This window comes from Dipteris shenzhenensis, chromosome 29 (assembly GCF_047967505.1).
Source record: "Dipteris shenzhenensis isolate YYH24624 ecotype China chromosome 29, Dip_SZ_1.0, whole genome shotgun sequence".
NCBI lineage: Eukaryota > Viridiplantae > Streptophyta > Polypodiopsida > Gleicheniales > Dipteridaceae > Dipteris > Dipteris shenzhenensis.
The window spans coordinates 15,366,542-15,393,877 of NC_141624.1; the positions used below are offsets into that span (position 1 = coordinate 15,366,542).

Genomic DNA, 27,336 nt, shown 5'->3' on the forward strand with positions numbered 1-27,336 from the left:
GGACAGCATGGAGATAGGGGCTGCTAATGCTCTGTAGGATTCTAGACCCTGGCACAAACTGCTCATACTCTGTTGCATGTAGAATTGTTGACTCAAAGGCTACCTGTCGTTTTTAGAGTCTTATAGTCCCTGTCTTGAATTTATTAGTATTGCATTCTATAAATGGCTGCAAATAATAATTGCAAAGATACTCACAAATCATAGGCATGGACTCTCACATAGACACATATGGCATTGAAAGTTGAGGCTGCTTGGGGGCATGTTGTATGCGTCTGACACTCTGTCCTTTAGAAAGTCTTTGAGAAGTCCTCTCGACTTCTCTCTGTCCCTTTGAAACTCTTTTACCACTCTTCACACAAGGTAGCTTTCTTCTTCAACTCACTATCAAGCCTTAAAGTGTAGCCTTGCTCTCATACCCCTAAAACCAAAAAAAACCAAGAAGGAAATTTCAAATACACACAAAGCACCACTTGATAAATTGAAGAAAATAACAAAAGCATAAAGAGAAAACAACCACCAACCAGGTACAATCCTCCCCCCTAGATGAGTGGCTCATGCTTCCTCATCTACAAGATTTATAATATTTCCATTAAAAGATATAAGAGCCAAAGTTATCCCCTCTCTTCCAAAATAAGGGATGCATTTTACATAGCCTCTTTGGGCTTCATTTATCCAAAAATGATTTGTCCTCTAATGAAAATATTGCCTAAAGCTTACAATGTCAAGGAAACGCAAAATTGACCCATTGCCATATAGTATGTGTCGTGTGACACCTCAATCGATGCCCTCCCACTAACTCCAATCCTTGTCATTACTTGCACCACCTATACTCAAGCCGCCAATTGCATTAGTTGTTAACAATCAATTCAACGAATTTCCAAATCAATCAATTCCAATATAATTGGGCTCAAAGTACAATAATCAAACACAACACCAATAACAATAGTGACATCATTATTAACATGCAATTACCCATAATACGGACCATCTAGCATGGCAAAGCATAGGTTGGTTAGGCGACCCCCAACTAAACAACACAAAGCATCCACTAGAACCCCCTTGCGTCTGATACGGTTCTATGGTATATGTTGCCATAATCAACACGACTTAAAAAAAACAAGTAATATCAAAAACTTGTTGCAATCTATTAATGACTCATTAAAAACTCTAATCGAAGTCATCTCTTAAGTTCTCTGATTCTCAATCGATAACTCCTCTTGTAAAATCATGATCTCCTCTAAGTCAATTTGAGGGTCTAACACTTGCCTTAGAAAAACTTCATATATTTTAAAGGACTTAAAACCACCAATTTATAACAGGGCAAAAAAAGAAAGAAACAAGAATTATAACACATTCTTACAAAAATGGCAAGACTACTAAACTTTAAAATACTCTTCCTAAAAATCTAGTGATGGAAGCCAATCTTTCCCTTGGAAATAAAGCGTATAAATGGTGGATGAGTCTTAGAGAAGTTGATAGAATTCAAAGTATTGGTCTAAGTTCAAATAAGCTTTTCCTTCAAAAATTTAGGTGAAAATGAATTAGAAAGGACAAGGACATGGGAAGCTTGGGCTCATCATAATTACTTTAGCCATATACATAGCCAATTATAGAGAGGCAATCCTCCAAGTGGATTGATCAAGCCCCAAATAAACCTCCACAAAAACAAGGACACGTGCATTACCACTTCGAGGTACTGAAAGTATATTGAAGTAGTAGTTTATCACGAGGATAGTACCCATATGTGTTGCGTATCATCGACAATGTGGCCGCTTACTTTTATGTCCTCGTGATTTAACAAGGATGCATGGAAATAACAAAGGGTAAAAAGTAAGGATTATGGTCAATGATAGTACCATGCATAATTCCTTAAACTCCTCGTTATTAAGAAACTAGAGTTCCCTGAGAGTCCAAGTGTCCATAAATATGTGGTCTCTCTAGCAAAGGACAGCAACAACGATAAAAGTTTGGGATATCATAATACATATTGTTGAGGTGAACATTCAAAGATGCCTTGGATTTCCAAATTATGCATCTATATATATATGTAGATGAATCCAAGAACATGTCCAAACTCATCCTCTAATAACACAACATATAGTGCAGTTTTAATCTCATGATAGTCACTCATAAGGTTAAAAACCATAAACCCCTGTTAAAAATTGACCAACAGAGGGTACGCACAACGAAAGACTGACAGAATAGACCGGGAGTTCACACAGTGTGTGTGGGCTGTGGAATCACAAACTTCTTTACTTAATGTGCATCACATAGAAGTGCAGATTAGGAAATAGACAGTAGACACAGCCAAATAAATATCCACCAAAACAATATATTTCCGTCCAAAACTATGGACACAACAAAAGAGATAGATTCAAAGTCCCACCAATGATGTGGTCCTCTGATCTTACCAAAGGTCCTTCTCTATCTGCTAGTCTCTTCTAGAACCCTGATTCCGCATGCTCCACCTCGAGCATAGTAGACTCTCTATCCAAAATGTTCTTCTCCACCTTGCTGCTCTGTGTGTCAGCCTAGGTAGGCATCCCTCTGTGAGCTAAGTCTGCAGCTCCTAAGCCCAATTCACCTCCTGGTCATAGGCCCAACTGGTGCTGCTCTGCTGCTCCTTCCTGCTCCCTGAAGTGCTGCTCCAAAAGATGAGATATGAGGGAATGCAGGCCCTCCTTTTACACGCCCACCAGAGCTGTCAAAAAACCGACCAGCCAGCCTCATCCTGGCCGACCAGATTGGCTGACCAGTCTGCTTGCTGGCTGACTTGGTTGGCTGGTTCAACCAGCCCTATATAAGGGCCTTTGCCAGGCCCTTTTGGGCTGCTGCCTTTGTCCCTGTCTGCGTCTATTGCAGAACCATGTGCTGTTGCTCCAGGTCTCCCATGCAGGCGCCTATTTGCCCTGCTCATGCTGCCACCTGTGTGCCTCTGCCAGCCCACTGGCCCTGCCTAGACAGCTGCCCACATGTCAGCCTGTGTGCTGCCCATGTGCAGCCTCTGCCCTTTGCTGTGTGCTGCCCACATGACAGCCATCATGCTGTCCATGTGGCAGCCCCTTTTCTTCACTCTTTTCTCTGGCCAATGCCCTAGATCTCCCTCCCCCATGCTCTCCTCATATGGGGGCATTAAGATGGGGAGGTGACCTTGCCAACACCCCCTCTCACCGACACATCCAGGCCCAATACCAAAACGTCGATGACAATGCCCCAGTAGCTCCCATGATGAAGCCCTCTAGCACAATCCAATGTCGATTCCAGTTCCTGGCTTTTCATCTAGTGGCTCTTGCTCCACCACGTCTGGTTCCGCTTCCACACACCATCCTGTTACACAGGTCCCTTGTAGCACCCTCTAGCACCACCACCTTCAGTCACGTTCCCACCTTCAAACTTGATCAATCCAGACGCCATGATCTTCCAGTTGCCCCTAAATGAGTGAACCACCTGGAGTCTTCAAGGCACCATGCTCTGTGCAGCTCCTCAGCCCACTTCACCTTCTGGTCATAGGCCCAACTGGTGCTGCTCTGCTGCTCCTTCCTGCTCCCTGAAGTGCTGCTCCAAAAGATGAGATATGAAGGCCTGCAGGCCCTCCTTTTATAGGCCCCCAAAGGCTGTCAGAAAACCGACCAGCCAGCCTCATCCTGGCCAACCAGTCTGCTTGCTGGCCAACTTGGTTGGCTGGTCCAACCAGCCCTATATAAGGGCCTTTGCCAGGCCCTTTTGGGCTGCTGCCTTTGTCCCTGTCTGCGCCTATTGCAGGCCCATGTGCTGCTGCTCCAGGTCACCCATGCAGGCACCTATTTGCCCTCCTCATGCTGCCACCTGTGCACCTCTGCCAGTCCACTGGCCCTGCCTTGACAGCTGCCCACATGTCAGCCTGTGAGCTGCCCATGTGGCAGCCTCTGCCCTTTGCTGTGCTGCTCACATGACAGCCATCATGCTGTCCATGCGGCAGCCCCTTTTCTTCGCTCTTTTCTCTGTGCCAATGCCCTAGGTCTCCCTCCCCCATGCTCTCCTCATATGGGGGCTACAGATGGGGAGGTGACCTTTCCAACAACCCCATCATGCATCGTTCGGACTAGCTAGTATGACATCCCCACTTATGTCATCAACACGCAACAGGGGGTGTAGACCATAGAGAACATATGCTCTCAAAACATACAAATCCCCACACCCACACATACTTGAGCATCCATAGTACTGAGTTTCTATCGGCACTTCGGAGGTGATAGGCACACTATTAAAGAGAAGGGATGTTACATTTGTTATGGTGCGACAATAAACTAAGGGAAGTAGACATATATGGATTTAAGGGCTAGAGCCTAGGGATATTCCAAGACCTAGGCATTAATTTGTAGGTGCAACTTAAGGGGGCTTTAGTGAAAGGTCCATTAAGGCCACATGGCACTTTATGTAAGGATCCAAATGGCAATAGGCATGGGGGATAATTCCAAATAAAGAAAGCACACTTAGAAGAAGCCTCTCTAGAGAAATTGCATGGAAGAAGGAACATATCATGGGGACTCCAGAAGGAACCCGCAGCTAGGTGGTTTGCATGCTTCTAACCCTCTGTCACTTTTGTATCAACATTGGACTTGATACCATGTTGGGAGAAGAAGTGGTGAAGGTGGGAGAGTAGAGGATGAAGGAAAGAAGGCAATTGCTAGAAGTCCAACATACCATACTATATTCATAACTCTCTCTTCCAAAATGACACTTCTTACTTCTAAAATGATACATAACCCTTCTTAGGAACCTATTACGTTGTTCAAATGAGTCCTTACAATATGGTACATTGCCATTTCTACTCTTTGTATACACACTATCGCTTGTGCACTACTCAATCATGGTCTAAAGTTGTCAATCTCTACTTTTAACAAAATATTCCACACAAAATACATCAAAATATTCCATAGAAAATACAAAATATGCCATAGAAACACATCAAAATTTTATAATTATTTAATAAGCCCACTGTATCATACTAAAACTTTCTTCTAGACTTCCCAAAAATATTATAGCTTAGGTCTTATGCTCAAGAATGCAATGAGTAACCAAACGCTAGCTAAGTATTGAAGTGTTAGCTCCAAGACTTGCCTCTTGTAAACATTATGTTCTAAGTTCCAAGAAAAACTCCTACTACATATTTGCCTACCTTCTTAGAACTAATTGACTAGATAGAAATCGGGGCAAGAGTATATTGATACAAAGTCCTAGACTTCAATTAGCAACACAACAATGAACACCTGTTTAATGAAACCTATAGATTTTTCTCCTCTTAATTAAATACTTGATAAACGTAAAACCACTTCTCTATGAGATCTATAGGGGAAGAATATGAGTTTATCTCAAACTCTATCATTGGGTAGTAGAGTCGTGCTAGATTTAACCATGTTACACTACTACCATTTCCTTCTCTATATCCCTCATTGCATGGGAATTATCAGAGAATGTCATCAATAATGATTGGTGGCAACGTCTTCAATGTAGTAGCCAGGCTCGCTATAATGCATCGTGGCATTGGCTTCCCTCACGGATGCCTTACTACTAGCAATAGTGTTATGCAAGGATACATAGAAGCGATGGGTGAGCTCCTACTTCACAATGTAATCAAACAAATCGAGTTCTAGGTTAAAGGTACTTGGTATTAGTCAAGAAATGGAATTGCACTTTGTTCAAATTCTTTGCCAAGGATGGCAGCTAAAGAATCGGATAAATTCTTGAAAAGATCAGATCGGCTAGTTGAGAGCGATTAATATGGATAACCCTAATTTAGGAAGTCCGCCTTTAGAATTCTCTAGCCCTAAAGTGGGGTGGTTGGCTCACCCATCATCAGAGTGATGAATATCATTACTACATAAAGATTTTGGCTAGATTTGGTGGAACAAGTTCTATCATTTGTTGATAGAGAAATTCTCCCATAAGCAATATTCTTGGCTTGCAACTCCAACCCTTGCAAAGAGTTAATGAGTTACCATGCCTTACTTGAGACCAATGTCATAAACAAATAGGACCCGCTTATGAGCTCATGAGACAAGAATATGAAGAGACCTCCAGGCAAGGAAGTTCCAAGACCATTAGCACGCTAGGTAATATGCCAACATCAGATGGCAACTCTCACTATAGACCAGAAGTAAAGGCATGACAAGGAGTGTCTATGTTATTATTTCCATGAGATAAGCCATGATGAGAAGTAGTCTCCATTTGCATCCCCAAGCTAGTGCAACCTAGCTTCCATCAAGACCTCTTGCTACTCTTGGACAAGTCTCAACAGCCTTATAGGTGACAAAATTTCAGCACAAGGGAGACATGACAAGAGTACCGCCCTGGCCACAAAGGTTCTCAAGGTCACCCTTGTTTTGATGCTCAACGATGACATGGTTGCCGGGCTCATTCTACTATGATGCACTTTAGCACACTCAAGAACCAATCAAATACTATACTATACTATACTATACTAGAGCAATAGCATAACTACATCAATGGAATGGCAAAAAAGCATATCTTCATTGCCTGCCGACAACCACCTACAAATATCAAAGACCCAAGATCACCCTCTATGATATTGACCTTGTACAACAGTTCAACTAACAACCTCAACAAGCAGCTTCCTGGCCTCTCAAAAATTTAGACTTGTCGAAGAGGACGTGGTTGTCGTATGAACAGTGACAGTAGGTGCCAGAGCACCTCCACCAGTCCCACCGTCTCCACCTGGAACCATCTACCCTGAAACCTCCACCACTACTCACCTAAGCAACCAAACAATCAACCCTTTTGTAGCAACCAAATAGACTCTATAGACACCTGATTGAACCTAAGTCGCCCTCCTTCTCGCAAGGGCACAATCCTCCAACCATGGAAGATGACTCCCTAGAGCCTTGAATCAAGGTCGTCTTTCAGCAAGGTCCTTGCCTTCAAGCTCCTCCATTTGTGAACCTCCTTCCGACTCTAATAGCATGTTAGAAATAACCATCAAGAAAGGGTACACATAGGGGAAGATGTTAGAAACTCACTGTGCCCACCTGTGAGCCCCCGATTTGAGGGGACAAGGGGTAGTGAGAGGTAGGAGGGCTGGGAAAGAGAGAGACTCAAGCTGGCATCATAGGCAACCAGCACACGGGCTGGTTGCTGCCTGCAACAGCAGGGAAACAGGGGCCTTAGGCCTCACTTGGAGGCGCCTGCAGCCGCGCAAACTGGCTGCACAGGGCACGCTTAAATAGGGGCCTGTGGCAGGCCAAGTTGGCCCAACCAGGGCCAACCCTGGTCGGTTTTCTAGGGCCATCTGGTCGGCCACCAGACAGGGTACCGACCCTGCTGGTCGGTCAACCCAAGGGGCCTGGGCAGTGCCTATAAAAGGCCCACTCCTTTATTGTTTCCAGCATCCAGTGCAAGACTGAAAGCCTCCTTCCAAGGCTGTGCTGTGCACTCAGTTCTGGAGCAGTTTGTGAGAGAGAGAGTCCTTCAGTATTCTCCAGCACTTTGCTGTATTTTGTATTGCTCCCGGTGAGCTGTTTTTTCTGCCCACCATCCAGTGGATGAATATACTCTCTCTCTCTCTCCTAGTCCAAGTTATTTCTGAGTGAGTGTTTATTGCATCTGTGATCATCTATCTGAGTTGTGTGTGTGTAAGAGTTGGAGAGATCTTGGGTGGAGGTTTGAGTGATTCATTCCCTCCTATTCTCTAACATGGTATCAGAGCCATAGGCTCACAACTCTTCTTCATCAAAGCACTCTCTGAAGGAAGGAGTCCCTTGGCAGAAAGGCGATTCTGTTTTCAGCTCAGGCGCACGGGAGGTCAGTACATTTTTTTTGCTTCAGTTTTTCAGTTTGCTATTCACCGAGATGGATCAGCGTTCAGAAGCCTCTACACCCATTGCTCCTCCTTCCTCCTTCTCCAATCAACTTCCTTCTTCATTTATTCCCAATTTTGGTGAAGCTGGAAAGCTCGATGGGACAAACTATCCAATCTGGAAAGTCAAGATCCGAAGCCATCTGTTGGCACGAAAGTTGTGGAAGATAGTGATTGGGACCGAGGAGAAGCCGGAGGACATTGTGGACAAAAGAGGTGAAGTTTTAGTTGAAGCACATGCGGATGACCTCAGTGCATGGGAGGAGAGGGATGCTCAAGCCTTAGCAATGCTTATTGGCACGACAGTAGATGCTGTGATTCCTCATATCCACTTGGTAGAGACGTCTTCAAAGGCGTGGGCCATATTGAAGGAGCTGTATGAAACCGATAATACAGCCCGTATCATTACTCTTCAGCATCAGCTTTATAATCTTGATATGAATGAGGGTGATAGTGTGCATGATCATCTGAGAAAGGTGAAAGTCGTGCGGGACCAGCTCGCAACGGTTGGTCAAAAGGTGGACTCCAGTCAATTGGCGTTGCTCACACTCCACAAGTTGCCACGGAGTTTCAAAAGTTTTGTGACTATGGTCACTGCGGGTCAACGGACTAAGCCAATCACCTTTGAGGAGCTTGGCCCACTCCTTCAGGAGGAGGCTCGAGAGAAACTCTTTACGCACACCGACGAGAAGGCATTAGTGGCCAAAGACAAGCCTAGAAAAGGCAAGCCAAAGGAGTCCACAAGAAGAAAATGAAGTGCTATTACTGTGAAAAGCTTGGCCACTCCGCCAAAGAATGCCGAAAGAAGGCGGCGGATTAGAAACGAAAGAGAGGAGCTAGGAACAAAGAAGAGCCTAAGAATGATTCTGCCAATGTGACGACTGGACAGTTGTTTTTAATCAGTGAACATTGTTCGGCATATGCACTCAGTGAAGGTAAAGAGGGTTGGTATGTTGACAGCGGTGCTTCCAAGCACATGTCCAACAGAAGGACTTGGTTCAAAACCATGGAAAGTACACACCCGGATTCCAAAGTTTCTGTCGGGGATAGCTGGACGTGTCCTGTGAAGGGCATCAGTAGCATTCCTTTCATTACAACCGCGGGTGAGGAGAAGGATATCTCTGGAGTACTTTAGGTACCCAACCTTTGCAAGAACTTACTGTCTGTAAGTCAGATGGACAAAAACAACATGGCAGTTCTCTTTCAAGATGGCAAGGTCACCGTGACATTCAAAGCAAATGGACAGATGGTGGCTCAAGGAGTTGAAGAGAACGGACTGTACCGGTCTCAGTGCACTGTTGGTTCATAAAGACAACGGAAAGTCCAAACTTTGGCATGAGCGCTTCGGTCATGTCAGCTATGGAATCTTGGCTGGAATGTCAAAGTCGAAGATGGTGGATGGACTTCCACCAATTACAGGAAAGGATGATGTCTGTAGGGCTTGTCTAGAAGGCAAGCAGCACAGGGATAAGTTCCCACAAGAGGCCTTGTTTCGGGCCAGCAAACCACTTGAGTTGGTTCATGCCGACATTTGTGGCCCAATGTCTACAGCATCGTGGGCAGGATCCAAGTACTCACTTCTCTTTGTGGATGATTTCAATAAAATGACCTGGGTATATTGTTTGGCTAAAAAGTCACAGGCTTTCGAGAAGTTCAAGGATTGGAAGGCCAGAGTTGAAAAGGAGACAGGGGAGGATGTCAAGACGTTTCGCACAGACAGGGGGGGGAGAATTCACCTCAAATGAGTTTAATGCATTTTGTCGCAAGCATGGGATCAAGCGACAACTCACCACAGCACATACTTCTCAGCAAAACGGGATAGCCGAGAGGAAGCATAGAACCACCACAGAGACAAGGCTTGCTATGCTCCGAGGGAGGAACCTTTCTAAAGCCTATTGGAGTGAAGCTATCAATACAACCGTACACATTCTCAACAGGACCAAGACGAAGGCCGTCAAGGGCAAGACTCCATATGATAAGTATAAAGCAAGGTTAGTGGTCAAAGGTTTTGCTCAAACTAAAGGCATGGATCTTGATGAAACTTTTACTCCCAAAGTCCGCATGGTTACTATCCGAACAGTGATTGCCCTTGCTGACCAATTCCAGTGGCCTATTTTTCAAATGGACGTGAAGTCCGTATTCCTTAATGGAACCCTGGAGAAGGAGGTATACGTGGAGCAGCCACCGGGCTTTCAAGATCCAGGGTCCCCATTAAAGGTCTGCAGGTTGAAGAAGGCGCTATATGGGCTGAAACAGGCCCCTAGAGCTTGGTACCAAAGGATTGATGTATTCTTTCAGAAGATAGGGCTAAGTCGGAGTCCTTTTGAGGCAAACCTTTACTTGTTCATTGAGAAGGGATTGCGACTGGTACTCATCCTCTATGTTGATGATCTTATCTTGACAGGTGACCATGTCAAGAAGATTTCACAGGTCAAGAAGCTACTCATGTCTAAGTTTGAGATGACTGACTACACTACTTCCTTGGGATAGAAGTAAAGTAGGCCAAAGGCAGGATCTTCATTTCACAGGAGAGATATTGCAGAGAACTTTTGAAGAGATTTCAGATGGAGGATTGCAGGACAACAGTAACTCCCATGGAGGTTGGGCTCAAGCTAAGTGTTCACGACACATCTCAGCCGGTCAATACTCCTTTGTACCGACGATTGGTAGGAAGCTTGCTTTATCTCACCAATACTCGACTTGATATTTGTTATGCAGTTGGGCTATTATGCCAGTTCTCTGCTTCTCCCAGGAAGAGTCATTGGGATGCAGGTTTACGGGTGCTGAGGTATCTAAAGGGTACTTGCACCTATGGGATCACCTACACCAAAGGCATCGAACTAGGCAGGTTCTGTGACAGTGATTGGGCGGGTGATGCTGACACCAGAAGATCGACAACAGGGTATTGTTTCATACTTGCATCTGGTGCCATCTCTTGGCTGAGTAAGAAGCAACCCACAGTGGCCCTTTCATCTACAAAGGCAAAGTACAGAGCCACGTGTACAGCAGTAGCTTGTGAGACACTGTGGTTGAGGTGGATTCTGGAGGACATGGACGTATGTCAGGAGGACGCAACAATGCTGATGTGCAACAATAAGAGTTGCCAAGAATCCAGTGTACCATGCGCGGACCAAGCACATCGAAGTTCATTACCACTTTGTTCGAGAGCTCATCATCGATGACGTGATTGAGATTATGTACTGCCCGACCGCCGACAACTTGTCCGACCTCTTCACGAAGGCACTCCCTCGAGAACAGATGGAGCACCTCATCGAATGCATGGGGATTGGCCCGCAGTTGTGACATTGAGGGGGGGGTGTTAGAAACTCACTGTGCCCACCTGTGAGCCCCCGATTTGAGGGGACAAGGGGCAGTGAGAGGTAGGAGAGCTGGGAAAGAGAGAGACTCAGGCTGGCATCATAGGCAACCAGCACACGGGCTGGTTGCTGCCTGCAACAGCAGGGAAACAGGGGCCTTAGGCCTCACTTGGAGGCGCCTGCAGCTGCGCAGACTGGCTGCACAGCGCACCCTTAAATAGGGGCCTGTGGCAGGCCAAGTCGGCCCAACCAGGGCCACCGACCAGGGCCAACCCTGGTCGGTTTTCTAGGGCCATCTGGTCGGCCACCAGACAGGGTACCAACCCTGCTGGTCGGTCAACCAAAGGGGCCTGGGCAGTGCCTATAAAAGGCCCACTCCTTCATTGTTTCCAGCATCCAGTGCAAGACTGAAAGCCTCCTTCCAAGGCTGTGCTGTGCACTCAGTTCTGGAGCAGTTTGTGAGAGAGAGAGTCCTTCGGTATTCTCCAGCACTTTGCTGTATTTTGTATTGCTCCCTGTGAGCTGTTTTTCCTGCCCACCATCCGGTGGATGAATATAATCTCTCTCTCTCTCTCTCTCTCTCTCTCTCTCTCTCCGTCCAAGTTATTTCTGAGTGAGTGTTTATTGCATCTGTGATCATCTATCTGAGTTGAGTGTGTGTAAGAGTTGGAGAGATCTTGGGTGGAGGTTTGAGTGATTCATTCCCTCCTATTCTCTAACAGAAGACTGATAGTATAGCCCAAGAGCTCACACAATGGGGTTCAGGGTGGAATCACAAACTTCTTTACTTTGTGTGTTCATCAAACATGTGCAAGCCAGTAATAGACAATGCTCCAAGAGAGAGATAGAACCAACAAAATATATTTCCATCCAAAAGGACACAATACGAAAGTAGTCGACCATAGTCCCACCAAATCGTGGTCCTCTGTCCTTACCAAAAAGAATGTTGTCCTACTACCTCCGTGGCACTTCTAGATCCATACGCCTGCATGCTCCTTGTCAAGCTTCAACAGACTTTGTCACCGTGCCTTGATCCCTGCTCCTTGCTGCCCTTAAAGACAGCCAAGGGTGCAGCCCCTTCCTGAGAGCTGTCTGCAGCTCTTCAGCCCCCACTTGATCTCGTGGATGAAGGCCCAATCTGCTGCTCTGTGGCTTCAATCTGCTGCTTGAAGTGCTGCCTCAGTGGATAAGATATGAGCACCCTCCTATTATCGTCCCTGAAGAGCCCCAAAATGGACGGACCAGAAGCCTTAAATCAGCGGACTGGCCCAGACCCACCACCCCATGTATGGGACTGTCGGGACCCTGCATGGGTCTGTGTGCTGGCCGACCTGGTTGGTCAGCCAACCAGCCAGTCCAGGCCCTATCTAAACTGTCCATTGCAGCCCCTTTTCCTGATGCAAATGGCCTGCAGACTCTGTCCCCTCCTGGATGGCCTGATCTAGGGCCTGTGCAGCACCCTGATCTTCTCCAAACAGTCCACCACCTGTGTGCCTTCCTGTCCCACGACCTGCTTCCGCCTTTGGACACTATCCAAGCCCCGTAACCACCTGTGTGCATTCTGTCCCACGACCTGCTCCTGCCTTTGGACACTTATCCTAGGCCCGTACCACAGGCTTCCCTGCCCTGTACTGTTAACAGCCGCGTGGCAGTTTCTTACTGTCCTGGGTCTCCAAAGGGACCCCGCCTTCCCAAGTAAGACTTGAGGTGTGCTGCCCACATGGCAGCCTGTGTGCTGCCTATGTGGCAGCCCCCTCTCTTCTCTTTCACCTCTGAAAATCAAGCTTTCGTTTTAATAGAATCTTTTAGCAAAGAAGAGTACAACTCTCTTCTGGACTTGGAGAGAGTTCAAAAACCATGTCTAATGGAACATCAGCCTCTCTCAATAGGCTTCTCCAAAGCTTATGTAGCATTGGTAACATGACACTGAATCGAACCACTCTTCAGACATCTGTTAGAGAAGTCATACAATCAGCTGCAAAGTATGAGCATAATCCAAACAATAGGACTGTATTATCATCTGCAACTTTTTGTTATAGATGGAACGATGCATGTTCACTTGAGCCTGATGCCCCTTAACTGAAACAGAATTTCAGAGATAACAGTAGCTTGTAAGTTACTAAGTAGTGGTATATGCAATATTGTGGATGACCTTATGAAATAGATCAAAACAATTTAGCTTGTTTCACAGTGAGAAAAGGCTTTTGTTGTTTCGAAAGGTCACCTCCCCATCTGTAAGCCCCCATATGAGGAGAGCATGGGGGAGGTAAGACCAGGGGATATTGGGGCTGCCACATGGGCAGCACATGAGCTGCCATGTGAGCAGCACACAGAAAAGGCAGAGGCTGCCACATGGGCAGCACACAGGCTGCCATGTGGGCAGCTGTCAAAGCAGGATCAGTGGGCTGGCAGAGGAGCAGCATGGCTGGCCAAAAGGCGCCGGCAAAGGGCAGGCCATGGGCCTGCAAAAGAGGCGCACAGGTGGCAGCATGAGCAGGCTGGAGGCGCCTGCGTGGCAGGCTGTCTGGCAGAGGAGATGGCGCAGAAGGGAAGGGCAGACCAGCAGATTGGGTCAGCTACATGGAGGGGCTGGTTGGGCTGGTTGGAGCCAGCCAACCAGACCTTATATAGGCAGACAAATGGGGCTGGGACCCTGCCTTGAAAGGAGGGCTAAAGCCTTGGAGTGTGGGCCAAAGGTGTTGACAAAATCCTCTCAAGGATATCATCTGGAAGGTTTAATAATGACAAATGGAGCGTGTTGATTAAAGAATGATGCTGGTCAAGGGTGAATGGACCTTCAATGTTGTGATTGAGACTTTCAAGTTGTGATTGGCTGGCTGAGCGGCTTGACCAATGCATGGAGAAGCTCTGATGTGTTGTGCATGGCGGTGTGGCTTCAACGCGTAGGAGTTCAAGGCGGTTTTTCTCAAAGTGTTTCGTTGTCCCAATTTAGTATTTTGGCTCCATGAGAATCGGTGGGGGTGGTTCTTGAACATGGCGGTTGAAAATTCTATATCTACAAACATTGAACTTCAAGCTCTCTCTTTTTGTCTGAGCAACTCTTGCTCATGAAGGTCGTTTAAGTTCTTCTCTTCATGTAGTTTTCGTGTCAAGCAGCTGCTCTTAGAGGTTTGTAGGAGTCTCAGGTGTTGGTCTGATCGTTGTAACCTGCAACAAATCCGGTAGGAGTGAGCAGGAAGACCAGAGTCATGTCATTTCAGGTCAATAAAGATAACTTTTTTTTTGTCATAAGATGTGTCACCAATCTCAGGCTCTCTCTTCTTGTTTTAGGTGTTATCACATGTGTGTGTTTTGAAATATAATCAAATTCCAACAATTGGTATCAGAGCTGTCGTAAAGGTTCTGTGGGTTTGTGGGGAAGAGAATTCATTGAGGTCTTGAGTCAGAATCGTTGCTTTTATGTGAGAACGAAGGAAGAGAGTTTGATTTCTGATTCTGATTCATATGAGCGACCAACTATGAGTGCTGCTATGCAAGCATACGTTGAGAAGATTTTTTTGTTAAAGCCAACGCTTTTCAGTCCCCTCTTCATGGGCTCAAGGATATGTGGCTGGTTCAATTTATGTGTCCTAGATTCGGTCTCAACAATTGTGTGGCAATTGTTAGCTTGGTTCAATCTTTATTACGGGCCCTAGAATTCCACTCGTGAAGATTTGAAAACCATTGCTTTTGGCTGAAAGTAAAGCGCAATCTTTTATTGCTTGAGGCAAAAAATTTTACATTTGTCTGATCTGCATCTATGTGGAGAATTCATGGCAGTTCCGTCACTCTTCAGAATCAACCACAGTTTTGATGATTGCAGGGCATTTTCTTCTTGAGACCTGAGTACATTGAGATCTTGACTACGTCAGTTTTGTGATGGCAATCTAATTTAACTTGGTGAGCTATTCTAGAACAGTGGCTACTAGGTCTTTGAAGTTGAAGACGTTCCATGGATGCAGCAGTTTTATCTTCACCAATCTATTTGTCCCTTTCAAGAGTTTGGTATTTCGGATTTTCACTAGACTTTGGAAGCAATATTTGGAACTATTGGCAGTTGCAAAGGTCCGAGTAGAAGATAGTTGAGCACCTTGAATATCACATTTTGTTTTTGAGTCGTGCCTTGTGTGGGTGACTCGTCTTTTGGGGTCGTGCCCTATGTGGGTGACCGTATCTGATGTTTCTAGTATTCTTGGCTCAGCTCTGTGTGGGCGGCTACCTTCTACAACCGACATTCGACATTAGTTTTGGAGTTTTTCTACATCAACAAAGATCGTGATATTATAGTTGTGCGGACGATAATTTTTTAGATGATTCTAGATGAGGATTGGGCTTTTTAGATCAAGAGCATGTTTCAAAATTGCTGCGTGTGGCCAATTGTTTCAGATGGTCGGATGATCATGTTCAAAATTGGTGTGTGTTGGCAATTATTTCCGATGGTCAGATTGATCATGTTTCAGATGTTCTTGGTGTGTTGGCTCCCCTGTTCAAATTTTGGGGGGAAATGTTGGCAAAATCCTCTCAGGGATATCATCTGGAAGTTTGAAAAATGACAAATGGAGCACGTTGATTAAAGAATGATGCTGGTCAAGGGTGATTGGACCTTCAATGTTGTGATTGAGACTTTGATGTTGTGATTGGCTGGCTGAGCGGCTTCACCAATGCATGGAGAAGCTCTGATGTGTTGTGCACGGCGGTGTGCCTTCAACGTACGTAGGAGTTCAAGGTGGTTTTTCTCAAAGTGTTTCTTTGTCTTAATTTAGTATTTTGGCTCCATGAGAATCGGTGGGGCTGGTTCTTGAACACGGCGGTTGAAAATTCTATATCTACAAACATTGAACTTCAAGCTCTCTCTTTTTGTCCGAGCAACTCTTGCTCATGAGAGTCGTTTAAGCTTAATTCTTCTCTTCATGTAGTTTTCATGTCAAGCAGCTGCTCTTAGAGGTTTGTAGGAGTCTCATGTGTTGGTCTTATCGTTGTAACCTGCGACAAATCCGGTAGGAGTGAGCAGAAAGACCAGAGCCATGTCAATTCGGGTCAATAAAGATACTTTTTTTTGGTCATAAGATATGTCGCCAATCTCAGGCTCTCTTCTTGTTTTATGTGTTATCACATGTGTGTGTTTTGAAATATAATCAGATTCCAACGAAAGGCCCTAGAAAAGAGAGCCCCGCAAGGGGCATTTATAGACAGACCAGGGCAGGGCCTGGTCGGCCTGTTTGGGTTGGCCATATGCAGCCTGCCTGGTTGGTTTTATGCAGCAGCCCTTGGGGGCTATAAAAGAAGGGCCTCCAGGCCCTCATTCACCATTCTCTGGAGCAGCCACTGAGGAGCAGTTTGGAGCAGCTGTTAGAATTATAGATATAATTCAGCAGTGACCAATGTAATTTAATAAGCTAGTTGGGGGCGCTTTTCCCTCTTTAAGAGGTTTTTCCCCCTAACCGCAGTTAGTTCACTAACTATGGTTAGTGACTACTAAGGTTTTGTCACTAGGACAAAACCTTATCTCTAACTCTTTCAGTTGTACATTTTTCACACTCTTCTATTGCAACTCAGCTCTCAAGCTTTCAGCTCTCAAGCTCACTCTCTCTTGCTCTCTCTCTCCCCAATCTCTCACATTTGGTATCAGAGCAGGTTCATCCTGCTCCCTGCTCCTTCCTTCTTGTCCTCCAGCCTACAGCCTACAGCCCACGCTCCTGCTGCCGCTCCTGCTGCTACATCCCGTCCGTACCTGCTCGAAGCAATCAAAAGACTGTCCGTACAGTCCGTACGACTGTACGGAATCTGTACTGCACCATCGTCGCTGTACAGTTTGAGTTCACCGTATAGCTCCTGCATGTACCTACTTCCGTACTTGCCTTACCTGCTTCCGTACCTGCAATCTCGACACCGTACGCCTGTACTTCACCGTACATCCCGAGTACCTGCTTGTCTGTACACGCATTTCGTCATACAGTACCGTACTGATACGGTCTTCCGTACAGCAACGCAAGCAACCGTACAGATCTACACCATACCTGCTACCTCGATTTGCGCATTCTGCCATACTACAGATCCGTACATACTCGCCATCCAGCCGTACCTGTCTGTGCCGTACTTCCGTACTGCACACCTACATCAACCATTCCGTACAGTTGTACTGCAGGTGTACGGATTTCGTACAGGGTTTATTGTGCAGGTTTCCTTCATCTGCAGGTGATCTTTGACAGGCACATTTTGCAGACAGCCATTGTTTGGCTCAGTTTTTTTGGGAGTACATTTGGGGCATCTTGTTTGTTGCAGACATTGCAATCAATTTACAGCTATTGAAGAAATTTGGGGCTGCACTTGGAGCAAACATTGCAGATTTGGTCTGAAATTTGGGGCTTTCTACTGAAATTGCAAAATTTGGGGCTTTCTGAGCTTTTGCCCCTTTCTGGTTGCAATTTCAAGCTCGAAATTTGGGGCTTTTGATTCTGCAGTACAATTTCTTGAAGAAATTTGGGGATTTTGTAATTACACTGCAATTTCGCAGTGAAATTTGGGGCTTTTACGGACAGAGAGCAATTCTTGCAACATTTGGGGCTTTTGCTCAATTTGCCCCTTTCCGGTTGCAATTTCGGGCCTATTTTGGGGCTTTTGTGTTGGGAGAGCAATTTTTGGAGATTTCAGTTCATACTACCTTTCTTGAAGTGTTTTGCAGCACTTTTGGCAGATTCTGGAGAGTTTTTTATGCTTGGACAGATTCCTGACAGTGCAAGTGCAGAAATTTGAGTTGCATTTACAACCAGTGCTTGGCTGTGTTTTTTGAGAGTTGTGCATTTCATTCCCAGTAAGGGAATTCAGTTTTGTATCTGCTTAAATCTCTTTCTCAGATATGGCCCAGCAAAATCAAAATGACTTCCAGTTCGGTGGTCTTTCACAGGAAGACAAGTTGGATGGTACCAACTACTCCCTCTGGAGTTTTATGGTACGCGATATTCTGATTTCTTGCAATTTATGGGATTATGTGAATGGGGGTGAGATCCGACCAGCAGGTATGGCACCTAATACCCCTCCTCAGCAAGGAGGTGGAAGAGGTCGTGCACAGGGTGCAGTTGCAGAACAAGTTGTTGGTGCAGCTATAGCCACTACTCCAAAGCAGAAGAGATGGGATTCACGGGATGCCTTAGCTTTGTCATGCATCTCTCTTTCAGTGAAAAGATTTATCATTCCGCATATCCGGTCGTGTAAGACCTCGAAGGCAGCGTGGGATATTTTAGAAATCATGTATGCAGCCCGGAATGATGCAAGGGTATCTTTCTTGAAAAGAGAGTTAAGTAATACACATATGGAAGAGGGTGACTCCATGTCAGTCCACCTCACAAAGCTACACGATCTCAGAGAGCAATTATTGAACATAGATGAGATTATTCCTGATTCAGAGATGATTACTACCACTCTGAATTCTCTTCCTGAGTCTTATCTCAGCTTTCATACCTCGCTGAACTTATCACTGAGGGGGGGTGCAAATCCTCTCACTTTTCATGAGTTGATAGGACTTCTGCTTCAGGAAGAGCAGACCTGGAAAAACTTGGCTTCACGTGCAGGTGAACAAGCTATGCTCTCAAAGTTTAAGTCAAAAACAAAGGAACAGGCAAAGACATCAGTAAATCAGCCTTCCAGTGGGTCAGGACAGCCTTCACAAAAGGCTAAAAATGATGCAAGTAAGCCCAAGAAGAAGGGTTTTTGTCATTACTGCAAAAAGCCAGGTCATCACATTGCAGAATGCAGGAAAAGGCTTGCAAAAGAGAAGAAAAACATCCAGTATGGCTGTTTCAGATTCAGCTCCTCATGCATCTGACAGTGGGGATGCTGCAGCCAACTTTGTTGGACAGGATTATGCCTTTTTATCCTGCATTTCAGTTTCTAGGCTGGCTGCTCCAGATGCTCGGGATAGTACAGCCACTTGTAATGATGATACATATGCATTTTTGACTTGCACTTATGACTCTTCTACGGATGCATCTGCTTTCAGTGTCAATGAAACACTGAACACTTGGTATTTTGACAGTGGTGCATCCAAGCATATCACTTCTAGGAAAGACATTCCTTGCATCCACCTCCCGTTGGTAAGAAAGTCTTGTGCCAATAACTCATCATATTCAATACGTGGCACAGGAGAAGTTGAGCTTACTGCCATTGATGGCTCAGTTTTCAGACTTTCAGATGTCTTATATGTGCCTTATATCACCAAAAATCTTCTTTCAGTGTCCACTCTTAACAGAGCTGGATTTCAGGTCATCTTTGATGGATGACAAATGTGCTGTCCGAGACGGGGAAAATAATTATGCCTTAAGATTATCTGGTACTCTGCTGCGTGGGCTTTTTCAGCTTGATCTTTTTGAGAAAAGAGCAGCCCATGCTCTTGCAGTTTCTACCCCTACTGCTGCCATGCAGAATGCAGAATTATGGCATGCCCGATATGGCCACACTGATAGTCAGAGTGCCATTGCAGTGGCAAAAAATCCAGTGTTTCATGCTCGCACGAAGCACATTGAGGTTCACTATCACTACGTCAGAGAGAAGTTGCATGCAGGAGAGATCAGTATGATCTTTGTGTCCACACATGACAACGTTGCAGATATTTTCACCAAAGCACTACCACGTGAAAAGTTTAAGGCATTTCGCAGTGCCCTGAACTTATATCCGTTTGGTGATTAATCAGCCTTGTACATGACATTGGCACTGCAGGGGGGTGTTCGAATTATAGATATAATTCAGCAGTGACCAATGTAATTTGATAAGCTAGTTAGGGGCACTTTTCCCTCTTTAAGAGGTTTTTCCCCCTAACCGCAGTTAGTTCACTAACTATGGTTAGTGACTACTAAGCTTTTGTCACTAGGACAAAACCTTATCTCTAACTCTTTCAGTTGTACATTTTTTACACTCTTCTATTGCAACTCAGCTCTCAAGCTTTCAGCTCTCAAGCTCACTCTCTCTTGCTCTCTCTCTCCCCAATCTCTCATAGCAGCACATCAGCAATCTCTGGGCCTACAACCAGGAGGACAAAGACAAGCTAAGGAAGCTGCAAACCTAGCTCAAGGTGCTGCCCACCTAGGCTGATACACAGGCAGTAAGGTGGAGAGGATCATTCTGGACAGAATGTCTACAGACACTCAAGGTGGAGCACGCGAACTCGAGTCTAGAAATATCCGGCAGAGAGTAGAAGTACCTTATGGTAAGATCAGAGGAACGCACCATTGGTGGGACTCTGGATCTCTCTCTTTTGTATTGTGTCCATACCTTTGGACAAAAATATATTATTTTGGTGGTTTCTATATCTAGCTGGTTCATTGTACAAATTTTCCCAGATATTTACGAAAAATATTGTTCATCCTCTGCTCAAAGATCGCAGGAGCATTCATGAGTCCTAAAGGGAGTACTAAGAACTCATAATGGCCATATATTTAGTTTGGCTCTTTAGAACCCCAGTAGAGCTGCTTATGCTTGGGCAATGATGACAACATAAACGTTGCTTTGCTTGCTAAGTATGTCTGGAGAGGATGGTGGGAAGAAAGAAGGATCAGAGTTTGCGGATGGATGGCCAAATTCGCAAGCAAGAAGGCATCATAGGCATATGATGCTGCGAGAGTTGATGAAACGATCGTGATCTCTCGATTTGAATTCACGATTCTTCACTTCTCCGTACAGAGACTGGGAAATTTCTGTGTAGCTACCAATCGTTTCTTCGAAGTTCGAAATTCAAAATGAACCTTCGTGTTTCTGATCTCTCGCTGTCAATTTGAATTCATGATTTTTCACTTTAGCCACCGTAGTTTTATCAGAAATTTCTGAGTTACAATCCTCTTCTTCGAAGATCAAAGTTGACGCTTGTGATTTTGATCTCTCGCCGTCGATTTGAATTCATATGATTCTTCACGTTCCGAATGTAGATTTAGAAAGCCGGGAAATTTTCATGTGATCCACATTCAGTTAAGAAGTTTGTGAACTCACTTCCACACACACACTGTGTGAGCTCCTGGGCTATTCTATCAGTCTTCCGCTGTGTGTACCCTCAGTTGGTCGATTTCTAACAGCTTCTGTAAAAGTTATTCAAATCTAAATGCTTGCAGATCTGTTTGTTAGAAGTCACTGACACACCAGTGAGCCCCTAATGAGGAGGACAAGGGGTCAGTTGACTGTAGGGGATTAGGTTACCTGTACCAGAGGTTTGTGCAGCTGTCGGTCTGTTTTGGAGCTGTGGTTGAGGAAACACCCTGGAATACTCGTGATTGTACAGGGCAGAAATGTGTGGCAGTAGCACTGAAGGACAGCCAGGAAAGGGCACTACCAGGGGTTATTTATAGCCCTGGCAGTAGGCACCTACCGCTGGAACAGAACGCAGATCAAAGAGCAGTCAAAGTCGGGCAGCAGGCCCACTCTGCTAGTTGAGAGATGGTTCCAGCCTATAAACCCCCTCACTTCTCCACATTCAGTAGACATTCACTGAAGCATTCTTACTGGCAGCCTGGACGGGAGAGCGTGGAGTCATCTTTTGGAGAGTTCTCAGCACTACAATCCCTTGGATTGCTGCTTTGTGCCCAGCCCCTTTGCTGGAAGTCGTTTGCTCTTTTGTGAGCTATTTTCCCACATCATTGGAACAATACAGGCTAAGTTGTCTCTCTCTTCTGCTCTTCTATATGCTGTCTATTTTTCTGCACTGAGGCTATCTCTAGGTGATTGCATCTCGAGTGTCTTCTGAGATCATTCCGCTGCGTGAGGTTTGAGTAATTCGTACAGGCTAAGTTCTCTCTCTCTTCTGCTCTTCTATCTGCTGTCTATTTCTCTGCGGTGAGGCTATCTTTAGGTGATTGAATCTCGAGTGTCTTCTGAGATCATTCCGCTGCGTGAGGTTTGAGTGATTTGTACCTGTGGGCTGTTTTCCCACATCATTGGAAGAATACAGGCTAAGTTGTCTCTCTTTCTGCTCTTCGATCTGCTGTCTATTTTCTGCAGTGAGGCTATCTCTAGATGATTGCATCTCGAGTGTCTTCTGAAATCATTCCGCTGCATGAGGTTTGGTGCAAGTAGCAACCGGTGTAAACCATTCTACAAAATCCTCACTTTTAAATTTCTCCCAGGACTCCAAAGGTGAAGGGATGATGGCTAATTACAAGTGGTGACAAGAAGATTTCATTTTCGTCCCTCACAAAAGTATAGTTCAAAGCAAAAATTAAATTAAAAGACAGATCCCCTAAAAAATATAAAGAATTGTCACAGTATCAGGAAATTACTATTTCTAAACCTAGAAATAGACATAACACAGCTAAGTCATTTAAAATAATAGGAGTCGCACTCATAGGTATGCACGCTATCTGAAGTCCCGAAGTTAAGAAGGCAAAGAGAAAACAGGGGCACTTACTTCATGCGAGCGTTTAACATGGAACGTTGTTTAGGACCACGAGATCCCAATTTTACTTGGATTCCTTCACCTCGGAGCTTGTCCGCGAATCGTTTTTGAAAAACGATGTTTGAACAACTTAGTACAGGAGACAAACCGTAGCTACCACCGCTACAAATCAACAGACCCCTTTCTTCCAACTGGGCCATAACGGCGAATCTAGGCTTGATACGTTGCTCGAGGCTCATGATTAAGAAACTGGGAAAGCGGAAGACCTCTTTAATGTCGCGATTCAACACGTTGAGCAGGTAGTTAATTTTCTCTCCAAGGTTTTCCTGTCGACAAGAAAGTATGGTAGGAGTCGTTTCGGCCATCCTCATAACCTCTTCTTGGGAAAACCCCCGGGATGCTAGCCAATCAAATCGCGCTTTCACAACGTCCAGTTTCCAGCAGCAAGTTTGGGATAAGATAGCATACATGTAAGGGGAATCTGGGTTACCGCCCATTTTTGCTAACAGTTCCAAGCTCTTAGCCAGTTTGTCTGTGGACGAGGCAGCCAAACCCGGACGCCTCACAATAAGCTTGAGAATTGTTTCCCTCGGAATTCCCCTCTCATTCTCGAGAAAATCTACAACTTTTACCGTGTCGGTGCACAGTACGTTAGGGTGGCTCTTGAGCATCTTGCATATGTCTGTGGCACTTAACCCTACAGACTTCAGATAACCAAGCCGGCGCTCGAGCGTCTCCAGCTTCGCAGAAAAGGCCAGTCCAAAGCTCCCACCCCCAATCTTGGGTACATGCAGGCCATATTCAGCAAAGAAATCAACCTTTTGACGAAGGTTGGTGGTGGCGAGTTGGAGGAGGCTAGGCCATTGGGTGACGAGAGAGGGGCCGAGGAGGTGGAGTTTGGCAGCGAAGTCACGCAAGGGAGCGGAGGAGAAGTGGGAGAAGCCAGGGCGGGAGAGGAGGCGCTGGAGGCGAGCGGGGGAAGAGCCTGAGGACAAGAGGAGGTGGAGCTTATCAGGGAGGTCAGGGGGGAAGGAAGGGAGGGAGGAGAGGATGGAAAGGGAGGGGGGGTCGGAGAGGCCGAGGAGGGAGAGGCGATGGAGGAGGGGAGGGGGGATGGGGTTGGGAAGAGGAGGAGGGGCGTTGGTGATGGAGGGGGACGAGCTCCTCCCCCGAGCAACTGTGGTGTAGTAGTTGCTCTTGTTGTTGGTTGCCCTCCTCACTACTAGTGCATACATCTCCTCGTCTCCTCCTTTCCCTCCCTCTTTTCCCTTCATATATATATACAAGTAGCATGACCCTTCTACTCCCCTTCGTGCCCCGTTCCCATCTTCTTCATCATTGAGCCGCCATAACTCAGCTTCAAAGTGTTTTTTGCCATAGCTTTAGCGCTTCATATCCCCAATGGCCTCCTTGCCTCCTCCTCATCAAAACCTCCCACATCAAAAGCTTCCGTGCCTCCCTCTCCCTCCCTGGCTCCCTCGACTTCTCCACCTCCTCCTCCTCCTTTCCTCGCCCTCCTCCCCTCTCCCCCGTCTCGCCCCCCACCCACCCTTCCTTCAGCCCATGGAAAATCTCCAATCCTACACCCTTTCTCACCAAAACTTGATATGGTCGTCTGATTCCATCGTCTCGTGGAGTGCCTCCAACAACAGCTTCATCATCTGGGATCCCTCCGAGTTCATGGAGTCCGTGCTCCCTCACTACTTCAAGCACATCCATTACTCCAACATCATTCAGCAATTGAACACTCTTATGTGAGCCTCTTTTGTATTGACTTGCCGCTTTGGATCTTCGTATGCTCGGCGATTTGCAACCACAGTGATTGTTGTCATTAAGCACCTTCATGTTGTTTTTGAAGCAAGAAAGGCACGCCTAAAAACAGCTGGTTTCGAGAGCAGTGGAATGAACGTCAGGATCATGGCCGCTCGACTGCATGAAGCAAATCCAATTCAATTTCAAGAGGCAGAAGAAATGAGGCAAAGCTATTGGCAACAGCTGGAAGTGTGCTCACTGATGAGTGAGCGGTTTGAGCGATTTGAGGAACTGGATTGTTGGGTTGCAAGGTCCATGGATTGAAACTCCTGAGGCCAACTGATTGATCAATCTATCGTTCATGCAAGAGTGTATGAGCTGATGGATGGTGGATGCTAAGGACTGCTGCCTCCGAGTCTAATGACCATAGTACAATGTAACTGTCAACAAAATGCATAGAATGCGTCAAGTGTAGAGACCTATGACTCCCACAAGCCTTTGCCTTGCCTTGACCTCTGTAGATTCATCCACCCTCAGGATCCTATCACATACTTAAAATGCATAGAATAATCCAAGTGCAGAGACTTTTGATGACCGGAAAGCCCTGTCTTTTCGAAAGTGACTCATCCTGCCATAGGATTTTGTATCCAATTTCGAGCCTTATAGTTTTCAATCGGATAGTCAATAATTATTTACGGGAGACTCTGTACGACCACAACGTTTTCTTTGCAGCATGAGAGTTCTCATTACATACAGAAATTGAGGCTTTAAGAGTGCTCGTGCAGTAGCATCAGGACTTCCTCCACATGCGGCACACCCAAGAGATCAGCCCATATAGAGAGGAAGGGACAAGATACAATCATGTAGTCGATAAGTGAGGTAGCAGGCTAGAAAGGAAGAGGAGCAGGTTGGAAAATGAAGGCAACATGCTTGTGATGGAGGGGAATCAATGCAGGTGTAGCATAGGTGAAGATGACATTGGTGTGGCGATGGAGGTAGGCAACATGGTCAGGCAACAGGCCAAGTTGGGGAAGGTAGGCGTTGGGGGAGGCAGGGAGGACCTGGTAGCATGGGAACAGTAGCTCTAGTCTGTATTATGCATGATTGGAGTTGATGGTTTATTAGCCATACCTCTTAAAAGTATTGCTATTGTGAAATGCACAGAGAAGTAGACCAAACTGACTCCACCTCCAACTGTCGAAAAATTGTCACAGAGTGGGATATATGAATCATACACAAGAAACTAGTGAGGATTCTCTTGAGAATTGGTACTCAAGAGAGTCCATGCAGAGCTCTCTAGCAAGAAGGTTTCACCGGCATGTTCCTCAAGTAGAGGGGTCTTACAGGTTTATCCCATCAAGTCTAGAGCTTGGTTTATTCTAGATAAGTGTCTTTTTTCTGCTCATTCCTCGGCTCAAATGTTTGTTTTTTGAGCTCTGTAGTTACCAGAAAGAATTCTTGATGCTCCCGAACTGGTGGATGACTACTACTACTTGAATCTTCTAGATTGGAGTTGCAAGAATGTTCTATAGTTGCTTTAGGGATGACAATATATCTTTGGGATGCAGAGTCCAATGCAATCAGCCAATTGATGCAGACAACTGAAGATGATGATTATGTTACAAGTGTCACCTGGCTACAGATGGAAAACATATTGCACTGGGCATCAACATGTCCGAAGTTCAAATATGGGATGCTTGTAAGGGGACCGAGGTGCCATTCTTGTTTTCCATAGTTCTCATTATATAAGGTGGTCTTCTGTTCAAAGTACAACTAACAATTGCAGCTTTTGCTCATTTGCTCTTTATGTATCGATATTGTCTTGCCTCAAATCAACAATAAAAATGCAATTTTCTGGCAAATGTAGGTGCGACAGATGACAGGTTACTCGGCTCGAGTTGGAAGCCTTTCATGGAATGGCCCTATCCTTTCAGCTCGAGGGCGAGATAGTCAGATTATCAATCATGATGGTATGTATCCAAATGTTGAGCATGATGTCTATGCAACACACCCACACATGTACACACGCACGCACGTGCAATTCATTTTGCACTCGTATAAATTACATTATGTACCAAGTGTTGCTGGTAAGAAGCGTTTATTACATCAAACACTTCACTTTATTCATATTCTCTTTTTTTTAAATCACAATGGATTATTGTGCTGTCTTCAAAGAGTCCCGCTAGAATGATGTGGATTTTTGCCTCAAAAACAAGTTTCTTGGTTGGGAATTTTCCTGTTCCTCTATGCGAATTGGATTGAATCACTTTGCACTTTTCTTTCATTGGCATATTCCTTTGTTGTTACATGCTACGAAAATAAAACATGTGCATTACACAACTTCAGATGCTCTCTTTAGTTCCTTGTGTGTTATTTTCTGAACTTTCCCTACTGCTAAAGGCCTTCATGATCTTAGGGAGCCTAAACCTCAAAATGCAACAAATTTAGAGTCTAGACCAAACAAAGGTTTTGGAGGTATTTTTACTCTCCTTACTCTAATGTTTTGGTAGGAAGAAAGATTCATTTTCATTCCTTTTATACTCCAGGGATTGTGATGCTCCAACTCTTTGTATGAATGTCTTAAAGAAGTACTAAACAAGTATGCAAGTGAATGGCCTTTCATGGAAGCCATGAAACTAGCTTGTTTAAGCTTGCGATGCATAAAGATATGCGTGCCGATTCTCCTTCCACACTAACAGGTGGTTTTGTATTAAATGTAAAGCTTATGTTCAAAATGCAGTTTTAGGTACCAAATTCAAATTGCTATATGCTAAATGCAAAATGTTATGAGATCAATTTAAAGTGCCATGGGCCCAAGAACAAGCATTTTCTTGGGTTGTATAATTTTTGGAGAGGAAGTTCCCCAGATATGTGTGGTGATGTTGTTAATGCAAAGTACTATAAGCCAAATGCAAAGTGCTATGTGCCAAACTCAAACTACGATGTGAAAAATTCAAATTGCTTTGTGCCAAATGTAAATTGAAATGAACCCAAGAAGGGCACATTCTTTGGGCTTCATTTTAATGAGAAAGTATGCCAACTCT

At 45.3% G+C, this 27,336-nt stretch overlaps 1 protein-coding gene across 1 annotated transcript; it reads right to left on the reverse strand.

The window, feature by feature from the left end:
• Positions 1 to 567: 567 nt before the first annotated feature.
• LOC147882482 (uncharacterized) lies at positions 568 to 23,796 on the reverse strand. The gene is made up of 2 exons (XM_087400911.1): positions 22,553 to 23,796; positions 568 to 824 (listed from the first exon to the last, which is right to left on the reverse strand). The coding sequence occupies exons 1-2, from the start codon at positions 23,773 to 23,775 to the stop codon at positions 812 to 814; spliced, it is 1,236 nt and encodes a 411-aa protein (XP_087257037.1). The 5' UTR covers positions 23,776 to 23,796; the 3' UTR covers positions 568 to 811.
• Positions 23,797 to 27,336: the final 3,540 nt, after the last annotated feature.

Coding starts and splice junctions, on each gene's coding strand:
- LOC147882482 (XM_087400911.1), bottom strand. CDS start 23,775: ATGTATGCACTAGTAGTGAGGAGGGCAACCAACAACAAGAGCAACTAC.